General features: G+C 44.0%; 1 protein-coding gene across 1 annotated transcript in view; it reads left to right on the top strand.

The window, feature by feature from the left end:
* The window catches only part of LOC137526031 (uromodulin-like), a 232,403-nt gene that overhangs the window by 200,540 nt on the left and 9,220 nt on the right, over positions 1 to 22,643 (top strand). The window contains exon 14 of the mRNA XM_068247243.1: positions 6,849 to 7,011. Within this exon, the coding sequence (XP_068103344.1) occupies positions 6,849 to 7,011 (163 nt within the window). The remainder of the gene's footprint in view (positions 1 to 6,848; positions 7,012 to 22,643) is intronic.

The raw sequence follows: 22,643 nt of genomic DNA, 5'->3' as shown, positions 1-22,643 counted from the left end.
GCTGTGTAGCCAGTGCAGGGACTGGGAATTTTGTCAAAGTTGAGGGACGCATGGATTCCACTCAGTATCAGCAGATTCTGGAGACCAATGTCCAGGAATTAGTGACAAAGCTGAAGTTGCACCAGGGCTGGATCTTTCAACAAGACAACGACCCTAAACACTGCTCAAAATCCACTACGGCATTCGTGCAGAGGAACAAGTACAACGTTCTGGAATGGCCATGTCAGTCCCCAGACCTGAATATAGTTGAAAATCTGTGGTGTGAGTTAAAAAGAGCTGTCCATGCTCTGAAGCCATCAAACCTGAATGAACTAGAGATGTTATGTAAAGAGGAATGGTCCAAAATACCTTCAACCAGAATCCAGACTCACATTGGAACCTACAGGAAGCGTTTAGAGTCTGTAATTTTTTGCAAAAGGAGGATCTACTTTTTATTTTTTTGTGTTGCCCAAATTTATTCACCTGCCTAATTGTGCACACCCTAAAGATATGCTTTTATAGAGACCTGTATGCTGCCCCACCTGGGGAAAATGGGTCCAGTATGGATACACTGTTGGAGAAGATTGGGCTCCCCAAATTGACTCAAGATGACTTACTTGAACTAAACTCACCTTTTACTGAGAAAGAGGTCCAGCAGACCATACGGGCTCTGGCCAATCATGTGCCAGGGGAATACTATAAAATCCTGCTAAATGAGGTAGCCCCGGTATTAACAAAACCCTGAAGGGGGAGAAACTGTTAGCCTCTTGAAATGAAGCTTACATAAAACTGCTATTGAAGCAGGGAAAGAATCTGCAGGACCCCGGCTCGTATAGGCCTGTGTCCCTGATCAACCAGGATATTAAAATGATGTCAAAAATAATGGAAGATAGGTTAACACCAATAATGTCTAAATTGATTGACAGAGAACAGGTGGGGTTTATAAGGGGAATGGCGGCAGACGGCAGTAACAAATATAAGAAAAGTGCTGACAGTCTTAGAGCATACTGAAGCTTATCCACGGGCTTGTAAATCTAACGCCATAGTTACCTTTGAAGCAGAAAAGGCATTTGATGCAGTAAATTGGATTTGGACCACTAAGGTGTTGGAAAAAATGGCTTTCCAAGGGGCTTTCTTAAAAATGTTCTCTCTTTTATATAGGGAACAGAGGGCCCGTGTGTTTACTCTGGGCTTTCTGTCCCAACCGGTGGGCTTACAGCGTGGGATTAGACAGGGTTGACCTCTGTCTCTATTATTATTTAACATTGCTTTGGAAACCCTGGCCAGGTTGCTACAGAATAAAATTGGGGGAATTCAGGTGGGACACATGAAAATTGTTCAGACCTCATTTGCTGATGATTTGCTACTATTCCTAGCAGGCCCATGTGCAGACCTACCCAAAGCTTTGACCATAATATGAGAAGTGGGGCAGCATTCAGATTTTAAAATAAATACCAATAAAAGTGAGATTCTGCCTTTGTCTAAATATGCTGATCCATGCGAATTTAAAGGGCTGGGACTTAAACTGTCGAAAGACAAAATCAGATATCTGGGAATAGACATAGGCAGAGATCCTAGCTCTCTCTATACATGCAACAACTCCCCATTAGTCAAAGCAGTTATCACACAACTACAAGGCTGGAATAACATCCTTCTGGGGGTAGCTGGAAGATTAGCTCTACTCAAAATGATCAGCTTTGGAAGATTACTTTATCCGATGCAAATGTTACCCCTACTGTGAAAACACATAGATATAATAGCTTTAAACAAGGCCTTTAGTAAATTCATTTGGAATAATAAACAATCTTGTATCAAATTAAGCAGACTGAAACTCCCGAAGGAGATGGGAGGCCTAGGGCTCCCAAATGTCAGAAGGTACAACCTGGCATGTCTTTTTAGACATGCTCGAGACTGGGTCATGGGTACTGAAGAATGTTCTAACACGGCTTTGGAGCGACATATAGCCGAGCCTTTAGACCTGATAGGTCTTCTCCATGCCAATTGGGCTACGCTGCCTCTATGCCTAAAACAGCATAATCTATAGAGACACCCTCATAGCTTGGAGGGAAGTGAGAAAATGATTTGGGGTACCGTTTATTGGAATCTATCCATTGGAATCCATCCAAACAATATTGGAATCTAGCAGTAGAAAATAGCTAATTTTAGTGATATTGTACTAGCGGCAATCACACACCCTTTTTTTTCCAGGCACCTTTATTTCATGTATGCCCTGCATACACCCCATTGACTTTGATGGGGAAAGTTTTCAAATTGCCACCACTCATACAGTTGGGGAGCTACAGTCACCAAACTTGGACCAAATATTCTTGATGTCAACCTGACTTAAAATGTGATGTTACTGGGGATGCTCAAAAGTGAGTGGAGCTATAAAAAAAAAAAAAAAAAAAAAAGCTCCAGCCAATCAACTTTTAGGCCCATTGCACACTGAGCGGTTTTAGTAGCGATCCGCCAGCCGCATCCGCCAGTGAAAACGCTTGGCTAATGTATTGCAATGGGATGGTGCACACCAGCGGTTTGAGGTTTTTTCCAAACCGCAAACGTGCCTCCTGCTGCACGTTTGTGGTTTTCAGAAGCTTTTTGTCCTCAATGTAAAGTATAGGAAAAACGCAAACCGCTGTGGAAAACGCTACATCAGAGCGGTTTTCCAAGCGTTTTTGTTACAGAAGCTGTTCAGTAACAGCTTTACTGTGACAATATTTATAATCTGCTACACAAAAAAGCTCCCAAAAACGCTAGGCATGTTTAGAAAACATCTCTAAACATGTCTAGAATCTCTCTGAAATCAGCTCCAAAAACCTCTAGCGGTTTTGGTGTGCACTGGGCCTTAGCTATTTTTTATACACTTCTCCTACTACTTGCTCCTAAAACTGTATACACTTCTCCTACTACAGTTTTAGGAGCACAGCTATGAAACATTACATACCTCTTCTGCCCATAGTGGTGTGCAGGTGTGTTTTTAGGCATCGGCATTGCAGGCCATTGCCTGGAGTCCCATTGGTCCTGGAGGCGCCATGCACCTGGTTTAAGCTCCGCCCCCACATGTGTTCTATCACCTGCTTCTGCTGTATCCGAGTAGCGTAAGTTGCAGGTAGTGATGAGCGTAATCAGCCAATTACAATTACGCAAAATTTCACATACATTTTTCCCAATTACGCCTATATGTAATTACAATTTGTAAATTTAATTGATTTCATATAGTCATTCGTAATTTCACGTACAATTTTGTGTCATTTTGGGCAGACTTTGGCAGTGAATAACAAAGCCCCCATTCATGCCATTGACAACAAAATTGCTACGTATATTAAGGTGAATAGCAGGTACAAGTCAAAAAATACCTTGTAGTTTTTGAGAAAATCAATTTTAAAAAATGCAAAGAAAAATTGGATCTCCGTAAACTAACAGTTTAAAAACCATTTTCTTTGCATTTTTAAAATCAGTTTTCTCAAAAACTACAAGATGTTTTTGAAAAATTATTTTTTAGACTTGTACCCACTATTCTCCTTAAAGGATACTGCAGCCAAAAGGCTGCTGAGAGATAAAACCTGCAATGTGTAGGGAAAGAAAAGTACATACTCACCGCTCCCCTCGCTCCCTGCCGTCGGGTCCCGCTCGTCAGCCACAGCTCCCGGTACTGGCCGACTCTCCTGACCCCTGACCCGGACATACTGTGCTGCGCATGCGCAGTATGTCCTGTAATCTTCGCTTCTGGTGTCGCATCATGACGCCAGAAGTATGGACACTCCCCCGCCTCCTGCGTGTGCGCTCCAGCGGCTCCACTTTAAAGCTTTATAGTGGAGCTGCTGGAGCGCACACGCAGGAGGCGGGGGAGTGTCCGTACTTCTGGCGTCATGATGCGACGCTAGAAGCGAAGATTACAGGACATACTGCGCATGCGCAGCGCAGTATGTCCGGGTCAGGGGTCAGGAGAGTCGGCCAGTACCGGGAGCTGTGGCTGACGAGTGGGACCCGACGGCATTGAGCGAGGGGAGCGGTGAGTATGTACTTTTCTTTCCCTACACATTGCAGGTTTTATCTAAAGTATCCTTTAATATATGTAACAATTTTGGTAGCAATAACATGTATGGGGGCTTTGCTATTAACTGTCAAAGTTGGCAGAAAATGACACCAAAAAATGCAAAAAAATTATGCAAAATTATGAAATATTACTATTACATACAAAATTACGATTTTTTTTTGAAATTTCGCATTATGCATATGATGCGTAATTGCAAATTTTGATGCAAAATTTGGCATATGCGAAATTTCGGCTCACCACTGGTTGCAGGCAGCTGCCACTGTGTCCCTCTGTGCCACCTCCCCCCATCCATGCCTCCCTCTGCCACCTTGTGCATCCTTCTTTCCCCTTTGTGCTTCCTTCTGTCCCCTTTGTGCCTCTTTCTGTCTCCCTGCACCACCTTCAGTCCCCTGTGCCATCTCTGTTTGCATTTGTCCTTCTGTCCCTCTGTTCCTCCTTCTGTCTCCCTGTGCATCCTACTGTCCCCTTTGTGCCTCCGTCTGTCTCCATGTGAGGGGGGGGGGGGGGGTGTGACACAGGACTTCTTGCCTGGAGTGACAAAAAGGCTAGAAATGCTACTGGAGGTGTGGGTTGCTAGTACTTTGTTAGATGATCCCACCCTCCATTCCCTTGGGTTGGCTTACTGAAGACCCCACTTTTTCATTGGAAATTTCAAACAACCACCACTTGCACTCACCAAACTTAGTTCACATATTCTTCATGAGGTTAACATGAAAAAAAATCAGTCACATTTTAGGGATTCAAAAAAGTGGGTGGAGCCACAAACTGCCAATCAACATTTACTCACTGGCTCCAATGGAAACATTAAAAGCTGTAACTCACAGTTTTAAAGCCAGAGTCCCCAAACTTGGCACAGTCAGTCACTGGGTGACAGGGGTTACAAATCAGAAAAAGTGGGTACATTTTCAAAGTGAATAATACAGGTAGAAAAATCAAAGTTTGTAAAAGTAATACCTTTTAATGGCTATGTAACGATCGGTGTCAGCACACAGAGAGAATCTGATTATTGGTGATCTGCAGTATCACCAAGAATACAGATATATACCTGATTATTGATGATCTGCAGAATCATCACCAATAATACAAGTATAACTAACCTCTGGACACCTGATGAAGTGTAAGTGTTTGGTGCAACAGTATATGAGCCTGGATCACCTGAGGAGCAGGTGACCCTAGACCGTATAACGAGTATCTCCTAGTTAGGGTTGGAGATAACCAGAGAGCCAGTGATTCCCTGAACTGCTGGGAGTCAGACTCTACTGCAGTCAAAGGACTCCTATGGGATAGAGTACCTAACTGGATTGCAGAGAGGTCCCTCTGAGGGACAGGGAGTCCCTGCAACTACTGGACACTCCACCGGGGGGGTGTCACAGGTAGAAGGGTCGGCCAGGCCGGCTCGGCAACACACAAGCAGATAAGGTACAGAGACAGAAGGCTGATTCGGTAACCAGGGACAGGCAGGGTTGGCAACAGGTAATCAGATATGCGAAGGTACCAAATCAGAGAGCAGGCGAAGGGTCAAGAGAGCAATAGGTCATAACAGATATCAAGCAGAGGCCTAGTCTAGAGTGTGAGGTCCGTGGTCTCAACACTCAGGAAGTGGTCTAAAGAATACCACAGCAATGACACAGTATCCCTAATCTTGGGTGTGAGGTCCGTGGTCTCTACACCCTGGAACTGGTCTAAAGAATAACATAGCAATGACACATTATCCCTAATCTTGGGTGTGAGGTCCGTGGTCTCTACACCCTGGAACTGGTCTAAAGTATAACACAGTAATAACACAGTAATCTGGCTGAAGTGTGAATTCCCAGGTCCACCTGGTTCTAACACACTGAGGGATCTGACTATGGTCTGAGTGCTAACACATAAGCATTCGCAATGGCAGACAACCAGCAACTGACAAGCAAGAAGTATATATAGCAGAGCGCTCCTCAGCGCCGCCCAGTCCCATTCAGCCAATCACCTACTGCGCTGTGATCAGCTGATCGCCCTGATCAGCTGATCCCTCTCCTATTGGCATAAAGGGCCTGTCTGTTAGCACGCGAGCGCGTAGCTCTCTGTGTGCACTACTAGGCTCAGACAAACCAGATGCATGCTGCTGCAGAGAAACCACCGGTCTGAACGCGGAACCAGCCGCCTCGCTTTCAGACCGCGCGGCGGTGTCTCCGCAATCCATTACAGGCTAACTGATAAAGTTAAATTATGCGAGCTTTCAGGGATATAGTCCCTTTCTTCAGGCATATGCCTAGATCTATGACTAGATCCCAGAAAACTTGCATAATTTAACGTTATCAGTTAGCCATCATAAGGTTTTACTTTTACAAAACTTTGTTTTTTGTTTTTTACCTACACCATTTGTTTGTCTAACAGGGTAAAAAAACTATTGGCTACAAGGTGAATAATCAAATTCATGCAATTTTTTCACCGTTTATGGCAGGGTCTTCGAACTTTCACACTTGGTCACTGGGTGACTGGAGTTAAAATGAAGGAAAAATGGGTGGACCCTACAACAGCCAATGAAACATCAGCAATCAATTTAACCGGTTCAGGAGCGCCAAGTTAAAACTATGCCACACTTGTGGCTGCCTAAGCCTGATGCGGTGTAGTTTTAACGCTGGGGGCTCCTGAGTACGGGACGCATTATCATATCCCCAACGGCACAGATTTCTAGTATCTAAAGACAGCCAAGTTCCGTGCTTTGGACCAAACTTTTTTTGCTGTAGTGGTCCTTTAGTTACTTATAGATTCTTGTAGGATGTTTAATAATCTGACTCATGTTATTAATCCCAATCTGATCATCACATTTTAGATGCCCCAGCAAAATTGATCCAGCAATCTCTGTCCTGGAAAACGGAGTGTCCCTGGAAGCTGGCTTCTCCCTCCAGGTGTTCCAATTCTTGAATGGCCTCAACCAGGTCTATCTGCACTGTGAGATTGGGTTGTGTGACACCTCCACCACCAACTGCAGAGCTGTGAGTCTATCTATCTATCTATTTTCAGATTATAAATAGCTTAGAATTGGGTTGATTTGTATATGCAGGACGTGAATCTGATTGGTCTAATTCCAAGCTTAAAAAAAAATACTAAGCGGGGCGCATGCGCGGCACCAGCGTGACTAGATGCTTGTGTGCTGAGCTCCGTGCCTGATCGGGGGAAAAACGGCGCCCATCGACCAACTAAGCTACGCAATCTTGCTTCTAAAGCCAGCTACTGCTTCCGGGACATGTCCACCCGCAGACGGACTAAAAAGAACAAGGATACAGCTAGCCTAAGTGGTTCCCTACCGGACTTGTTCTCACGGAGCCAAAAGAAGAAGGCCTCAAAGATGGCGGATGCGGCCTCCACCTCCTCCTCGCAACCACCGAGTCCCTCCCCGGGGAGCTCACCACAGAGTGCCCAGGCTTCTCCACCTCCACTAACCAAACAGGATCACTCTGCCCTCCTGAACTCCATCCACAAGATCCTAAAAAAGGAACTGGACTCGGCTGTCCCGAGCATCAATACACATCAATACACATTCGGGACATAGGGGATAGAGTCCACGCGGTGGAGGCAAGACTGGATAACTATGCTGACGCTCTGAAGGAGGATAAGAGGCGGCTGGACACCCACGATACGAGAATGGATCAAATGGAAGCAAGGCAGGAGGATCAGGAAAATAGAGCCCGCTGCTCAAACATCTGAATAAGAGGGCTACCGGAGTCGTTTACAGACCTGAAGGCCGTCGCGACTAACCTGTTCACGGCCCTGATCCCGCAAACTGATCACTCTCTACTGCGTCTGGATAGAATCCACCGAGCGCTTGGTAAGCCCCGCAACCCTGATCTACCGCGGGACGTGGTTCTAAAATTTCATTACCATGAAACCAAAGAGCAGATCATGGCGGCAGCTCGCAACCTCTCCCCGCTACCCGGAGTCCCTTCCTCGGTCCAGCTGTATGCGGACCTCTCTCCATTGACTCTGCAGAAGAGACGACTTCTGAAACCGATTGCACAAGCCCTAATAACAAACGACATCAGGTATAAGTGGGGTTTTCCGTGTTCCTTACAATTCACCCTACAAGGAAACAGTTGCAATGTCACTTCTCCAGAAGAAGGTAAAAGGACCCTGGAGGCTGCGGGCATACAAATTAACGCTGCTGCACCATCATCAACGCTCACCCCTGAGCCACAACGCCCGGAGGGAGTGTGGCAACCAGTTGGTAGAAGATCAGCATCCTCTCCTTCATCCTTCCCTAGATAAGTACTACCTTATAATATTGCCAAACTGTCCTCTCTTTCTTCCTGCTCTTATGCCACTTTAATAAGCTTGTGACGTTCTCGTGGGCTTATGTTGCTTACGATGGAGAATTCATAATTTGTGACATACAAGTTCTACCACTGTGAAACTGCTTATCTTCATTGCTTAACCCGTCTTCCTGTAAGGATGCAGTGTATGCCATGAAGACAAGGCGAACTGAACTCTTCTTTATTTCTATGGCATACGCGCTCCTTTTCCGCACCCTGTACACGGAAAGAACTCGACCTGACTGCGCACTTATTACAGGCACTTTACTGCTTCATTTTATTTCTACAGCATGAAACCTGTATATGCTTTGGGCCTTAGCCAACGATTTAAAAACATTCTTGCTCTGGACTTTATGCATAACACGGAACTGTATAGCAATGCATAGAGGGCTACGCCCTGTGCTGTCAATCAACTTTACTCGATCTAGAACCTACCATGCGTTGGGGGGCACTAATCTCATGACTCATGTGAAAACCTAAGATTAACTCTAGCATAGAAGGTCACGCCTTATGCCTTCCATTGGTGCAGCTCCAACTACAAATGCGTAACTACTACTAAGTGCTGTATACCATGTTATATTGATATACTTATATGCTTTCCTAACAAGGTTGCGCACACATGACCATATATTTACTCTGCCTGTTTAGACATCACCTGGCAAGACTTGCACTTGGGCCCCTAGTTACCCCATACAGCGCTCATAGAATTGTGAAACATACTTTAGCACCCAGCAGGTCCTTCCTAATTTACCTACCTCACCTCCTAGCCCCCCCAGGAAGAAATGTCCTGTAGTAGACCGCAATGGTAGACCCCTATTTTAACCCATTAGGTTAACGCTACAACGCCCACGCTATAATATCCACAAGTTAAGATCTCACTCTTATGGCTAAATGTCCTCTAACTAGTTTGCCACAAGCATATGAGTCGTTCCCCCGTGCGGGCTTGCAGTGTTGTCCCCCGCAGATAGCAGTCTTGGAGGGAGGCATTTTGATCCCTTCCACCTACACTGCTGTTGTCCTCAAGGACATGAATGATTGTTACTCTTTAGTTGTTAATTTACGGTTAATCTGCTGTGAATATGTTTATTTTGTTTTTTACACCCGTGCCATGTATGAACCGTTGAGTGTGCCTCTGCAACGTCCTGTTAACTACTTTTTATGGAATCCTTAAAATTGATCTCATTTAACATAAGAGGCCTCAACTCACCTGTTAAGAGGAGGAAAACCTTTGTAGCCCTGCTTAGACACCAGCCTGACATCATTTGTTCATGCCCTAAATACTTTCATAAGCTATATAATACGATCTATCATGCTCATGCCTCCAAAAAACACAGAGGAGTCATGATTTTAATTAAAAATACCCTACCCCTGACGGTCAATCAGGTAGATGTCGACCCAGATGGCTGTTACCTTATCTTAAAGGGTTTGCTTGGGGACAAGACTCTATACTTAATAAATTACTATGCTCCTCCAGACAGAGCTTTTCAGACCTTTAGTGACATTCAAGAAATCCTCGATATTGGTCCAAACACCATATTTGTATGGTGTGGTGACTTCAATTTGACCTTAAATGATGCACTAGATAAATCTAAGTCCACTCCAGACAAACTCACTAAGTCACAGAGGGAATCCCTTCAGATGATGCTAGAAAACAACTTTTTGATAGATGTTTGGAGAGAGCTCTATGGAGATAAGAAAGGTTACACTCACTTTTCTGATGTACATCATACATATGCGAAAATAGATCATGTCCTGGTCACCTCCTCTGTGGTCCCCAGTGTCCAATATTTGAGACATATCCCTACTCCATTATCTGACCATGACATATTGCTGCTGAACCTAAGCCTTAACACTAACAGGACCTCTCGATCATGGTGGCGCCTAAACGAATCTTTAGTTATAAACCAAACAATCCGAGCTGCGATTGCTGGGCACTTAACAGAATACTTTAACATAAACGACGTAAACCAAATATCTCCTGTAACTTTATGGATGGCCCACAAGGCAGTAGTGCGCGGTTTCTTAATTAAAACAGCCTCACAAAACAAAAAACGCTCACTGGAAAAGTTAGATAACTTACAAACTAATCTGATCAGTCTGAGGCGTATGCATCAGCAGGCCCCCTCCTTATATCTACTTAAACAAATACGCGACACACGCCAGCAACTAGACATTATCCTAGCAAAATCAACAGAACAAATGCTTAGATACACCAAAGCAAGCTATTATAGGTTCGCCAATAAACCAGATTCCTGGCTGGCTGCAAGGCTTCGTCAGGAGCAAAAACTAAATATTATTAACCGAATTAGAACACCTGATGGCCCTATCTCTGTTGACCCGGACGTGATCTACAAACAATTCCACGAATATTACACTAACCTCTACACTAGCCAAGAACACCAAAGACCAATGGATATCCCTGATTTCCTGGCCTCCCTCAACCTCCCCTGTCTCACTTCCACTGCGGTGAAGGAGATCAATCTACCTTTTACTGAAGAGGAAGTAGAGGATGTCATCAAAAAACTAAAATTACATAAAGCACCCGGCCCGGACGGCCTAAGTTCCATTTATTATAAAAAATTTGCCCCTTTCTTGACTCCTTACTTAACCAGATGCTATAACTATATAAGGTCCAAACCCCTTGCAAATTCAGAATTTCTGGATGCCCACATCACGGTTTGTCCGAAGCCTGAAAGGGACCTCCTCAACACGAAGAACTATAGGCCCATTGCCCTTCTTAATCAAGACTACAAAATCTTAACTAGTATCCTGGCTAAACGTATAAATAAAGTTCTCCCCCACTTAGTAGATAAGGACCAAGTAGGTTTTGTGCCCTTCCGGCAAGCCTCGGACAACGTCCGCAAAACATTAGGGATACTCCAGCACGCAAGCCACTCGGGGCAACAGGTAGTGTCATTGGCCTTGGACATTGAAAAGGCCTTTGACACTATCTCCTGGGCGTATATGACAAATGTCTTGACCCGGGCAGGTCTTCATGGGCCCTTTATACACATCATTAAACAATTATATTCAACCCCCAAAGCATATCTTAAACTACCAAGCTCCACGATGGACCCAATTTTGGTTCGGAGAGGGACTCGCCAAGGTTGCCCCCTCTCACCGGCAATCTTCGCTCTTGTAATGGAGCCATTGGCAGCTGCAATCAGGGCAAATCCTAACATCCAAGGATACAAAATAGGTGAGAGGGAATATAAACTAAGTATGTTTGCGGATGATGTCCTCCTGACTCTCACAAACCCTGTAATCTCTATCCCAAATCTCTTATTGGAGCTTAAAAAATTTGAAAATTTGTCAGCCCTCAAACTAAACCTGGACAAATCTGAAGCCATGTTCAGTAATTTCCCACAAGGAATGGGAGCCTATATATCTAACATCTTCAAACTCAAACACCAACCACACTACCTAAAATATCTAGGGATAAAAATAACTAATGACCCCTCTCAACTCTATCACTGGAACTATAGACCACTGCTTAAATCACTACACTCTCTTATATTATCTTGGATGAACTATCCTATATCCTGGGCTGGTCGTATTACGGCTATAAAGATGACCCTTCTACCTAAATTGCTATACTATTTTCGCACTCTCCCAGTGTTCTTATCTAAAAAAACATTGGAGCCCCTTCAAAAATTGATTTTCACCTTCATCTGGTCCCAAAAGAAACCCAGAATCCAGCGCAGAATTATGCTACTTCATAAAAATGAGGGGGGGGCTATCAGTACCCAATCTGCACAAATATTACCTTGCTGCTCAGCTGGCCTTCATTCCTATGCTCTATGCAGGCATCCATATCCCTGGATGGGTAACTCTAGAGAATAGTTTACTTCATCCCTTAAACTGGAAAGGTATTTTATTGGCACAATCACAACACTATAGTACAATTAAATCCTTATCTCCACTCACCTACCACTCGCTCCTCTTATGGAAAAAAGTGCGTTACAAATATAAACTGCAGTCGCAACCGTCAAAACTGGTGGAGTTTTTGGGTAACCCGGATTTCCCGGCAGGTCTAAACCTCAAGGCCTTCAGGTGGTGGTCCCTGAACAATCACACAGGCCTTAAGCATTTCCTTCATCAGGGAAAACTATGCACAAAACAAACTTTGATAGAAAACCTTGTCGTTCCAGTTCACGAGAGCTTTAGGCTGCACCAAATTCAGCACTATATACTAACTATGGCCAAAGTAGGTCAAGAACTTAGAAGCACCTCTCTTGAGACCCTCTGCCTAACTGATCCATTACGCAAAGGTACACTGTCCTTATTATACTCCATGTTGAATGTTGGCACATCAGACACGAAACTTCAGTACCAGCTTAACTGGGAAGACGATCTGAGTACCAGCTTAGACAACAACCAGTGGTCGCAATGTTTCGATACACTTTCTAGAGGAAGTTTATGTGTAGTGCACATGGAGACCTCGCTGCGTATACTACATAGATCTTATTTGGTACCCGAGCGGCTTCATCAGATATATCAAAACAAATCAAAGTTATGTTTTAGAGGCTGTTTGGTGTCAGGTTCAATGTATCATACTTGGTGGTCCTGTCCAGTGGTGGCTGCACTATGGAATAAAGTTATACGCAAAATTAACTCAGCCCTCTCCATCCAGCTAGCATTAGATCCTGCTATTTGTCTCCTGGGACTGCATCCTGACGAAATTCCGTATGCTCAGCATAAGCTTATCCAACACATTATGAACACTGTTAAAACCTACATTGCATCCCAATGGCAGCGAAATACCTTGATCTTCCGCTGCGTCCTTGATCGCATCCATACTACAATGATAAACGAAAAAATTAAAGCCAACCTGCTGGACAGAACTCATCAGTTTGATAAAATCTGGACACCCTGGGTTCAGGTTACCTCTTCTGCTGATGCCCAGGATTTATTAGACTCCTTTTAGAAATGGGGAAAATGTAGGCCTCATGCATATGGTACCATCAGCATTATACTCCTGTATAAATTATAGCAATCTCTGTGGCACATTCCTCGGTTCGACATGGGTGTTTGTTCCTTTTAGTTTTTAGTTTTTTAGCTCTTCAACTTCTAGTTTTATTTTTTATTTTTTTCTTCTTAAGTATGTCTTTTTTGCTCTCACCTGTTTCCTCAAGGTTAGACTGGTTTCAACTTACTTAAACATGTACTAATGTTCTAATGTTCTAATATGCGAAATATGTTCTAACATTATCATAAGCTATCCTTGGCCTGAATCTGTTAAGAAATAGTTCAATAAATTGACAATTTATCGCCCTGTAACTTTATATCAGCAATTAGTATGTAACTAAGATCTAGTTACAAATGCTACCGTATGATATCTTACCCTGATTGCTGTATGGACTTGAATATACTGTTCTGAAATGTTCACTTTTTTTGTCTTTTGTCTTTTATGAACAAAAATTTCTTCAAATAAAAACCTATTGAAACTAAAAAAAAATACTAAGCAGAGGCTGTCGGTCTACAGGCTGGTGATGCATTCTGTAACAATGTGGGGGGGGGGGGGGGTTTGATGGAGTGGCGCAGATGTCATTTTACGTGGTGGGCAGGGTGAGCATCAAGTACAAAGCTCTTCGCAGTCACTCGGCCAAATTGATCCGTCTGGAGGATCAGTGGCCAGGTGGCAGGGGCTGCTGTACACTCATTGGGTTATCAGCAGAGGTGGTCCTAATAGACAACCTCAGCTGACTTTAGTCTAGCATGTGTACAGGCCTTTAGAGTGTCCTGTAAAAATGACCAAGCAGCTCAGCAGATTGTGATATCTGTTCTCAGATTGTGATTGCAGTTTATGGGGAAACTCTCTGTTATTTTAAATTATATTTCTACATTTACTTCCAGCCAGGATGCCTACATACATCTAATTTTGATCCGCCATTGATTGGCTAATGTTACCACCTCCATGTAGTATGAGAGTTTAAAACAAACCTATGTATATGTGCACTTACCAAAGTGTACAAGAATTGATTTACATATAACACAATCTAAATACTAATAAAATTAATAAAACATTAATAAAGTCGCTCAAAAGTCCCTGAACCCAAGTCCAGTAATTTATTTATGTGTCCATGGATCACAGCATCAAATCACCAAGCATATGATGTAATCTCTATAGTTCATCCAGACACTGCGCTCCCATGTATTCCAGAAAAAAATCCTCTTCCAGTGAGCTCTCCTCAAATGACTCACAAGCTGTCTGGAAAGGGCTTAAGGCCATCACCAACTATAAGCCCCCCCCCCCCCCCCTCGACATGCAACTCCTAGCACTGAGCTTGCCGAGAACCTCAGTGAATTCTATTGCAGATTTGAGAACCAAGCAGCACCTGCAGGTCTTCCGAAGCCACCTGCTCCCTCCTCCACCATATCTGCTCCATGTCCAATCTCACCCTCTTTGGCTGTGAACAAGGATGATGTCCTGTGCCACCTATCAAGGCTAAATGCTAGGAAAGCCTCAGGACCAGATGGAGTGTCACCAGCATGCCTAAAAACATGTGCTCAACAGCTAGCTCCTATTCTCTCCTCCATCTTTACCAAATCCCTCCAGGAAGGTAAAGTCCCAGCATGCTTCAAGAGGTCGACCATCATCCCCATCCCCAAAAAACAGGGAATCACCGACCTCAACAACTACAGACCTGTGGCTCTCACATCCATCATTATGCAAGCTTTTGAAAGCATGGTTATGCCTCTTCTAAAAGTCTCCACAGAGCCCCTGCTGGACCCACACCAGTTTGCGTACAGAGCAAATAGGTCCACGGATGATGCCATTAACATCTGCCTGGAGACAGTCAACGAGCACCTGGATAGACCAACTCATTTGCCAGGATCCTCCTCCTTGACTTTAGCTCAGCGTTTAACACTATCAGCCCTCAAATACTTCAGCAGAACCTTGCTGAGCTCAAAGTCCACCCCACCCTGCACCTGTGGATAGCTGACTTCCTCACAAACAGATCACAGGTCGTCAAGCTAGGTACTATCCTCTCCCAACCAAGGACCACCAACACAGGGGCCCCACAAGGCTGCGTCCTGTCACCAGTCCTGTTCTCCCTGTACACAAACAACTGCGGATCCACTGAAAACTCTGTCAAAGTTATCAAATTTGCAGATGATACCACCATTGTGGGCCTCATCACCAATAATGATGAGCAGGCATACCGTTATCAGGTTGAAAGAATCTGCAACTGGTGCAAGGAGAACGGGCTGGTTCTCAACACCGCAAAAACCGTTGAGTTGATCATCGACTTCAGGAAGCGTGCACCCACACCACCCCCAATCCACATAGACGGCACGGAAGTCGTACGGGTCCCCTGCCCTCGTCTCCTGGGCACAACCATCTCCAACGATCTGAGGTGGAAGGCCAACACCACCTGCACCCAGAGGAAAGCCCAGCAGAGACTATTCTTCCTCCGCCAACTGAAGAAGTTCGGCATGGACCAGAAACTGCTGACGAGCTTCTACTCAGCCACCATCGAATCCGTCATCTGTTCTTCTATCCTTGTATGGTACGCTGGCTCCTCTGCCAGTGACAGACACAAGTTACAGAGAGTCATCAGATCAGCGGAAAGGATCATCGGAAAACCACTTCCTCCACTGGACCTACTCTTCAACACCAGACTACGCTCCAGAGCCTTGCGGATCGCAAATGATCCTTCGCACCCAGGCTCCCGCTTTTTCTGTCGTCTCCGTTCAGGCCAGAGGTATCGGGCCATCTACACCAGGACCTCAAGGCACAGGAACAGCTTCTTCCCCTCAGCTGTCAAATCACTGAACTCACTGGACTCACTCCCATCCCCCACCACCAAAAGAAGAGCGGCCCCTCCTTAGGCCACTTGCTTCACTAGCTAGAATAGTCTTTTAAGCATGCCTGCACTGCAGAACTCTCTTTTTGGAAATGGCTGCTTATGTAATTACTGTATCGTATTGTATTTGTTTTGATGTATTGCTATCTCTGGTGTGTGTCATTTTACTGTTTCTATGCCCTGCTTATGCCAAGCCCAATTCCGGGCACGACCCAGTCGTGTTTGGCGGAAAATAAAATTCTGATTCTGATTTTGATTCTGATTCTGATGTTCAGGAAATATTGTACCGCCTCCAAACCTACCTCATGAGGTATGGAGGTGTACAATGACTCAATATCTATTCCAACCAAATAGTCAGATTCCTCAATTTCAAAATTTTTGATTAGGTTCAACAGTTCTCTTGTATCTCTCACAAAGGAAGGTAATTCCTTCACCATCACCTTTAAATTCTCATCAATAAAAATCCCAATTTTTTTCCTAAGGGCCATCAATCGCTGCAACTATGGGGCGCCCAGTGGGACACTCTTCATTTTTATGTATCTTTGGAATTAGATACAACACTGGTATTTTATAATGGTCGAACTTCATAAACCCAACCCATACTCCCCTGCTGAAATTGCCCCCTGTGTCAGAGCAGTATCCAAGATTTTCTCTCTTTTCTTAATGATTTCCGGGAAGGGATTTTCTCTCAACCAAACATATGTATCACTATAACTCAGTTGCCTACTCATCTCTTTGAAATATGCCTCTTTACCCCACAGGACAATGCTACCTCCTTTATCACTCCCCCTGATGATGATGTCTTCCACCTCCCTAAGTTCAAGTAAAGCTTCTCTCTCCTGGGGAGATAAGTTATCAAATCTACATCACAAAACATCTTTTCCAGATCCTTGTTAACCAAGTCTGAAAAAAACTGAATGTTTTTGTTCATGGAGAGAGGGGGCATATACCTGGAGATTCTCTTCAAACCAGTGTGAACAACACCACCACCAGGGGGAGCCACCCCATTGTTCCCTACTCCCTCATCAAATAAGGTTTCAAGATCTCTCAAAATCATTCTCTCATCCCATGATCTCAAATGGGGGCCTTCAGCAGCAATCTCTGTTTGGACAGAAGGCACATCTCCTTTCTTTCTAAGAGGGGACACCAGAATTGTTTTTTTTGTAATCTGATCAATAAAGTTTTGTATATTTATAGTCCTTGAGTGGCGGTCACTTTGTGTAAAGTGTCAATACACAATAATACAGAAAAATAACAAACGGCTCAACTAACGGATAAATGTATATTAGCAAGTCTGCATATATACTTATCAAGAAAGTAGCTAAAGCACAAGTAATAAGGTTGCATTGAACTACAATAACAGAACTATACAGAGTAACAAGGTGCCCAGCAGACCCGCGTACTGACCGCTATGTCGGGCAGAGTCTGAAATGGGAGTCAGACTTTTGTGCCGGCATCAGCCAATGGATGCAGGTATGCAAGTTTTTACACAGCTGAATGGTAATCATTCAATCCTGAGCTGGCTTGATTACCATTTGCTAGCTGAAAGACTATCATGGCAAATGCATGCAGTACTATGCAATAACATGCATGTAGGAAATCCAGGGCTATCTGGCTGCAGCTCAACTGCAGCAAACCATAGGAGGAATCCTGACAGCATCCTGAAGTGCTCTGAACTGCAGTGATTGCAGATGACGACAAGACTCACTGCGAATGTGCAACCGAATGCAAGCAGACAAGTCAGAACTGCCCAGTTGCAGCTCCACTGCAAGCGACAGAACATGCTCCAGGAGAGATCCTGACAGGAAGCAATTTAAAGGCCACTTCCGGTTTCCTATCCAGATATCCAAATTAATTTGGATTTACCCGGATAATGGGTTCGGATATCCGATTCTATGCGGATACCGGAACCTTCGGATTCGGATATCCGATTCGGATCCGGATTTCTAGCTATCCGGATCCAAATCAATTCGGATTTTAAAAAGGGGTATCCGAGCATCCCTGGTTTTGAGACCCCCATGTTGCTACTGTTCAGAGAAAACTAAAAGAGGAGGGAAACTTACAATTGACTCCCTTAAATACTCTCTCATAATTGAACTCACCTGTGTATGTAGGTCAGGAGTCTCTGAGCTTACCAAGCCAATTTGAGTTCCAATAATTAGTTCTAAAGGTTTTGGAATCAATAAAATGACAGCAGTGCCCAAATTTATGCACCTGTCTAATTTTATTTAAACAATTTTTGTGCACTTTCGGTAAATTCAATAAACTTAATTTCACTTCTCAAATATCACTATGTGTGTCTCCTATAGGTGAATGGCCGCCGACTTTAGCGGTTAATAGCAAAGCCACTTTACATAGTAGAAACACCAAATTTTCAGGGTATGTGGAGGGGGACAGTGAATACAAGAGGAAAAAAAATAAAAAAAAAACTCAGTTTTTGAGAAAATTGATTTTAAAGTTCTCCTTCTGGCCATGGGAAAATTAAACGCCTGCCGAGTTTAGCGGTTAACAGCAAAGCCCCCTTACATGGTAGAAACACTAAATTTGTCAGATATGTTAAGAAGAATAGTGGGAACAAGAGGACATTTTTTTTTAAAAAGACCTTATAGTTTTTGAAAAAATCGATTTTAAAATTTCAAAGGAAAAAAAAACGATACATTTGAAAGCTGTAAATGACAGTTGTTTAATGAAACAAAACCTGCCGACTTAAATTGAACCTCCGGACTAAAAATCTACTCAGCAGAACTGAAAAGGCTTGGTGTTTCTTTAACAGTTTCACAGCATCAGAACTTTGTTTTTCTTACCAAAGCATCATTTTTTGCTGTATTTATATCTAAGCTCCACCCATCAAAGAAAAAAAAGCCCAGGCTTTTTTCCCTGATGCTGTGCAGAGCATGATGGGATTACCTATGTTGTTATTCACATTGCTTAGCAACTGGAAGGGGTGATCAGGACACAGGACAGTTGGAACTGTGTCTCATGCTCCCTGCCACCTCCTTTCAACCAAAAAGATGGCTGCCATCATGAAATCAAACATTTGCCTGTTCTTTTAAAACAGGGTGGGTAAGAGATTATATTACCTATCTATTTTATTTAACATAACTAATGTAACTTAATGACAGTATGTTTGCTTAGGATGGAGTTTCTCTTTAAGAGATTAATAGCAAAGCCCCCTTACATGGTAGAAACACCATATTTGCAGAATATGTTAAAAAGACATTGAGAAAAAAATATTATTTTCCTATTTTTTTAAAAAATATATTTTTTTATGTGAAGAGTGTGGGACATTTAAAACAAACTGATGTGGGGTCCCCCCTACCCAGCATATTTAACCCCTTGTCCCCCATGCAGGCTGGGATAGCCAGAATGCGGAGCCCCGGCCGACTGGGGCTTCACACCCTGAGCTATACCAGCCTGAACAGTCCATGTTATGGGGGCCTCCGGGGGGGGCGGGGGAGGGGCAGCCAAGCCTTCCCCTCCCCCCCTGGAGCCCTTGTCCAATCCATGGACAAGGGGATCTTCCCCACCTCCTTACCAATTTCCACAAAGGGTTACATCAAATAAAAACACAACAACGAGAATAAGTATTTTATTAATCTTAACCAGAAACCTGTAACCTTTAAGAAGAGAATGTCTCACGACAATATCCTCTGTAATGTCCCACGCCAGTATTCTCTATCTTGCAATCTTCGGAAATATTTACCTGTACCTTTAAGAAAATGTTCCCATGTCAATATCCTCTAATGTTTCAATCTTCACTATAACTTGATTGAAGCTCTCCGCCGCACCGATGCCACACACCGCCACTCCCCCGCCGCACACAGACACTGCTCTAGCTGTACTAAGTATAGCTAGAGCTAAAGCATCTTTGAATTTCCTTCTAAGGCTCCCCATTGGTCTATTAACAGATAGTAGCTATGGGCGCTCCAGGGTGCCAGGGAAGGTTGGGGCGATAGGAGCAGTGTGTAGAGAGGAGAGCAGAAATCCGTGGAGGGAGATGGAGGAAGACACAGCTCTGCTATACTTTGTATAGCAGAGCTAGAGCATATTTGAATTTTGGCTTCAAGTCTCCCCATTGGTCTGTTAATAGACCAATGGGGAGCCTTGTAAGGAAATTCAAAGATCCTTAGGTCTAGCTATACTTAGTATTGCTAGAGCTGTGTCTGTGTCAGTGCGGCGGGGGAGCGGCGGTGTGTGGCACCGGTACGGCGGAGAGTTTCAATCAAGTTAAAGCGAAGATCGTAACATTAGAGGATATTGGTATGGGAACATTTTCTTAAAGGTACAGGTAAGTAATTCTGAAGATCGCAAGATAGAGGATACTGGCATGGGACATTACAGAGGATATTGGTGTGAGACATTACCTAAGATACTGGGGTGGGAACATTTTCTTCTTAAAGGTACAGGTAAGTACTTCTGGTTAATTAAGATTAATAAAATACTTTTTCTCGTTGTGTTTTTTCATTTAATTTAACCCTTTGTGGAAATGGGTAAAGGGCACTTTGTACCCCAATACTCATTTCTCCTTGGAGGATGGTGGGCACCAGATGCCACCATGACCCCCCCCCCAGGGAGTCATCGTCCCCTCCTCCTCCTCCTGGGGCACCAGAGGTGGGGAAGAGCCCTTTGTCCATGGATTGGACAAGGGCTCCGGGTGGGAGGCAAGGCTTGGCCGCTCCTCTCCCCTGGAGCCCCCCATACCATGGACTATGTGGGCTGGTATAGCTCAGGGTGCGAAGCTCTAGTCGGCTGGGGCTCCGCATTCTGGCTATCCCAGCCTGCATGGGGGACAAGGGGTTAAATATGCTGGGTAGGGAGGACCACACATCAATTTTTTTTTTTAATTTCTCACACTCTGCACATAAAAAAAAAAAATTTTTTAAAAAATAGGAAAATAATATTTTTTACCACTATCTTTTTAACATATTCTGCAAATTTGGTGTTTCTACCATGTAAGGGGGATTTGCTTTTAACCTCTTAAGTCAGTGGGTTTTGTTTCATTGACGAACTGTCATTTACCGCATTTAAATGTATAATTTTTCCTTTGAAATTTTAAAATCGATTTTCTCAAAAACTGTACATTTTTTTTGAATTTTTTTTTCCTCTTGTTCCTACTATTCTTTTTTAGCATTCCCTGCAAATTTGGTTTTTTTAGCCCTAAGGGAGCTTTGCTATTAGCCGCTAAAGTCGGCAGGCGTTTAATTTTCCCACGGTCAGAAGGAGAACTTTAAAATAGATTTTCTGAAGAACTATAAGGTCTTTTTGAAATTGTTTTCCTCTTGTACTCACTGTCCCCCTCCACATACCCTGCAAATTTGGTGTTTCTAGCATGTAAGGGGGCTTAGCTATTAACCAGTAAATTTGGCAGGCACTCGCCTGCCATTAATGTGTATGGGAAAAATGTAAATGCGAACTTAAAAAAAAATTGCATTCAAGGGGGATGGCGAACAACCAATGTTCGCAGACCACTGCTCGCCGGCGAAATGTTAGGGCCATCTCCAGTGGCTGGATAGTGTATTCCTTTAAGGGCTCTGCCTCTGACACAGGAGACCTGGGTTTGAAATTGAATCTTTGCTCTGCCTGTTCAGTAAGCCAGCACCTATTCAGTAGGACACCTTAGGCAAGTCTCCCTAACACTGCTACTGCATATAGAGCGCATCCTAGTGGCTGCTGCAGCTCTGACACTTTGAGTCTGCCAGGAGAAAAGCACAATACAAATGTTCTGTGTTTGTTTATTCTCCGATATGATATATTTAACTGACATTTTTTATCGTAACAACCAACGATTTATACAGGAAAATCATGACGATTAACAAGGTTGCCCAAACTTTCACATCCCACTGTAGATAACTCATTATCATTGATCAATACTTGGATCAGTGTAGGAACCTGGCAGAAAATGCCGACACTCCCATCTAATAGTCTCTGTTTAAACAGGAAGTAAAGTCAGACACTTAGAGATCGGAACCTCCAGTGTGTGGATGGAGGTATGTGTACCTGCCGCTGCCAGCCATTGATTATTGATGCAGGAGGGGAGCTCAGAGAGGTCAGCCCGAGGTGAGGGGGGAGGGACTGCCCCCCCTCCCCGCCGATGTGTGGCCAGCTTTCCTTTCATGTTGCTTCCCCTGCTGTCCCCCAAAACGGCCCTGAGCGCACCAGAGGGGGGCCCCTGGGCCCCCCTCAGGTGCAAGGGCTGCATCCCCTATTGTTACGCCCCTTTGCGGGCCATACAACTAAGTTGGCTCCCAAATTCATCTTGCCTCCTTTTCTTGTCACTAATAGAGCTTCCTTATGGTGGTCTCTGATTGCTACTGCATTTTTTTAAATTCATTTAAAACTTTTTTTTCTAATTAAAAAAAAAACAAAAAACTATTTGTTTTATTTCCCTCCCTCCCCCCTAAATTGGCCCTGGACTGCGATCCATACATCAGATCACTTCTCATGGGCTGATACCTATGAGAGGGATTAGATTGTGAGCCACTACTGGGGACAGCTGGGGGCAATGCT

Source organism: Hyperolius riggenbachi, chromosome 7 (assembly GCF_040937935.1).
Source record: "Hyperolius riggenbachi isolate aHypRig1 chromosome 7, aHypRig1.pri, whole genome shotgun sequence".
Taxonomy (NCBI): domain Eukaryota; kingdom Metazoa; phylum Chordata; class Amphibia; order Anura; family Hyperoliidae; genus Hyperolius; species Hyperolius riggenbachi.
Note: the sequence above shows the minus strand (reverse complement) of the source record. Positions and strands in the feature narration are given on the sequence as shown.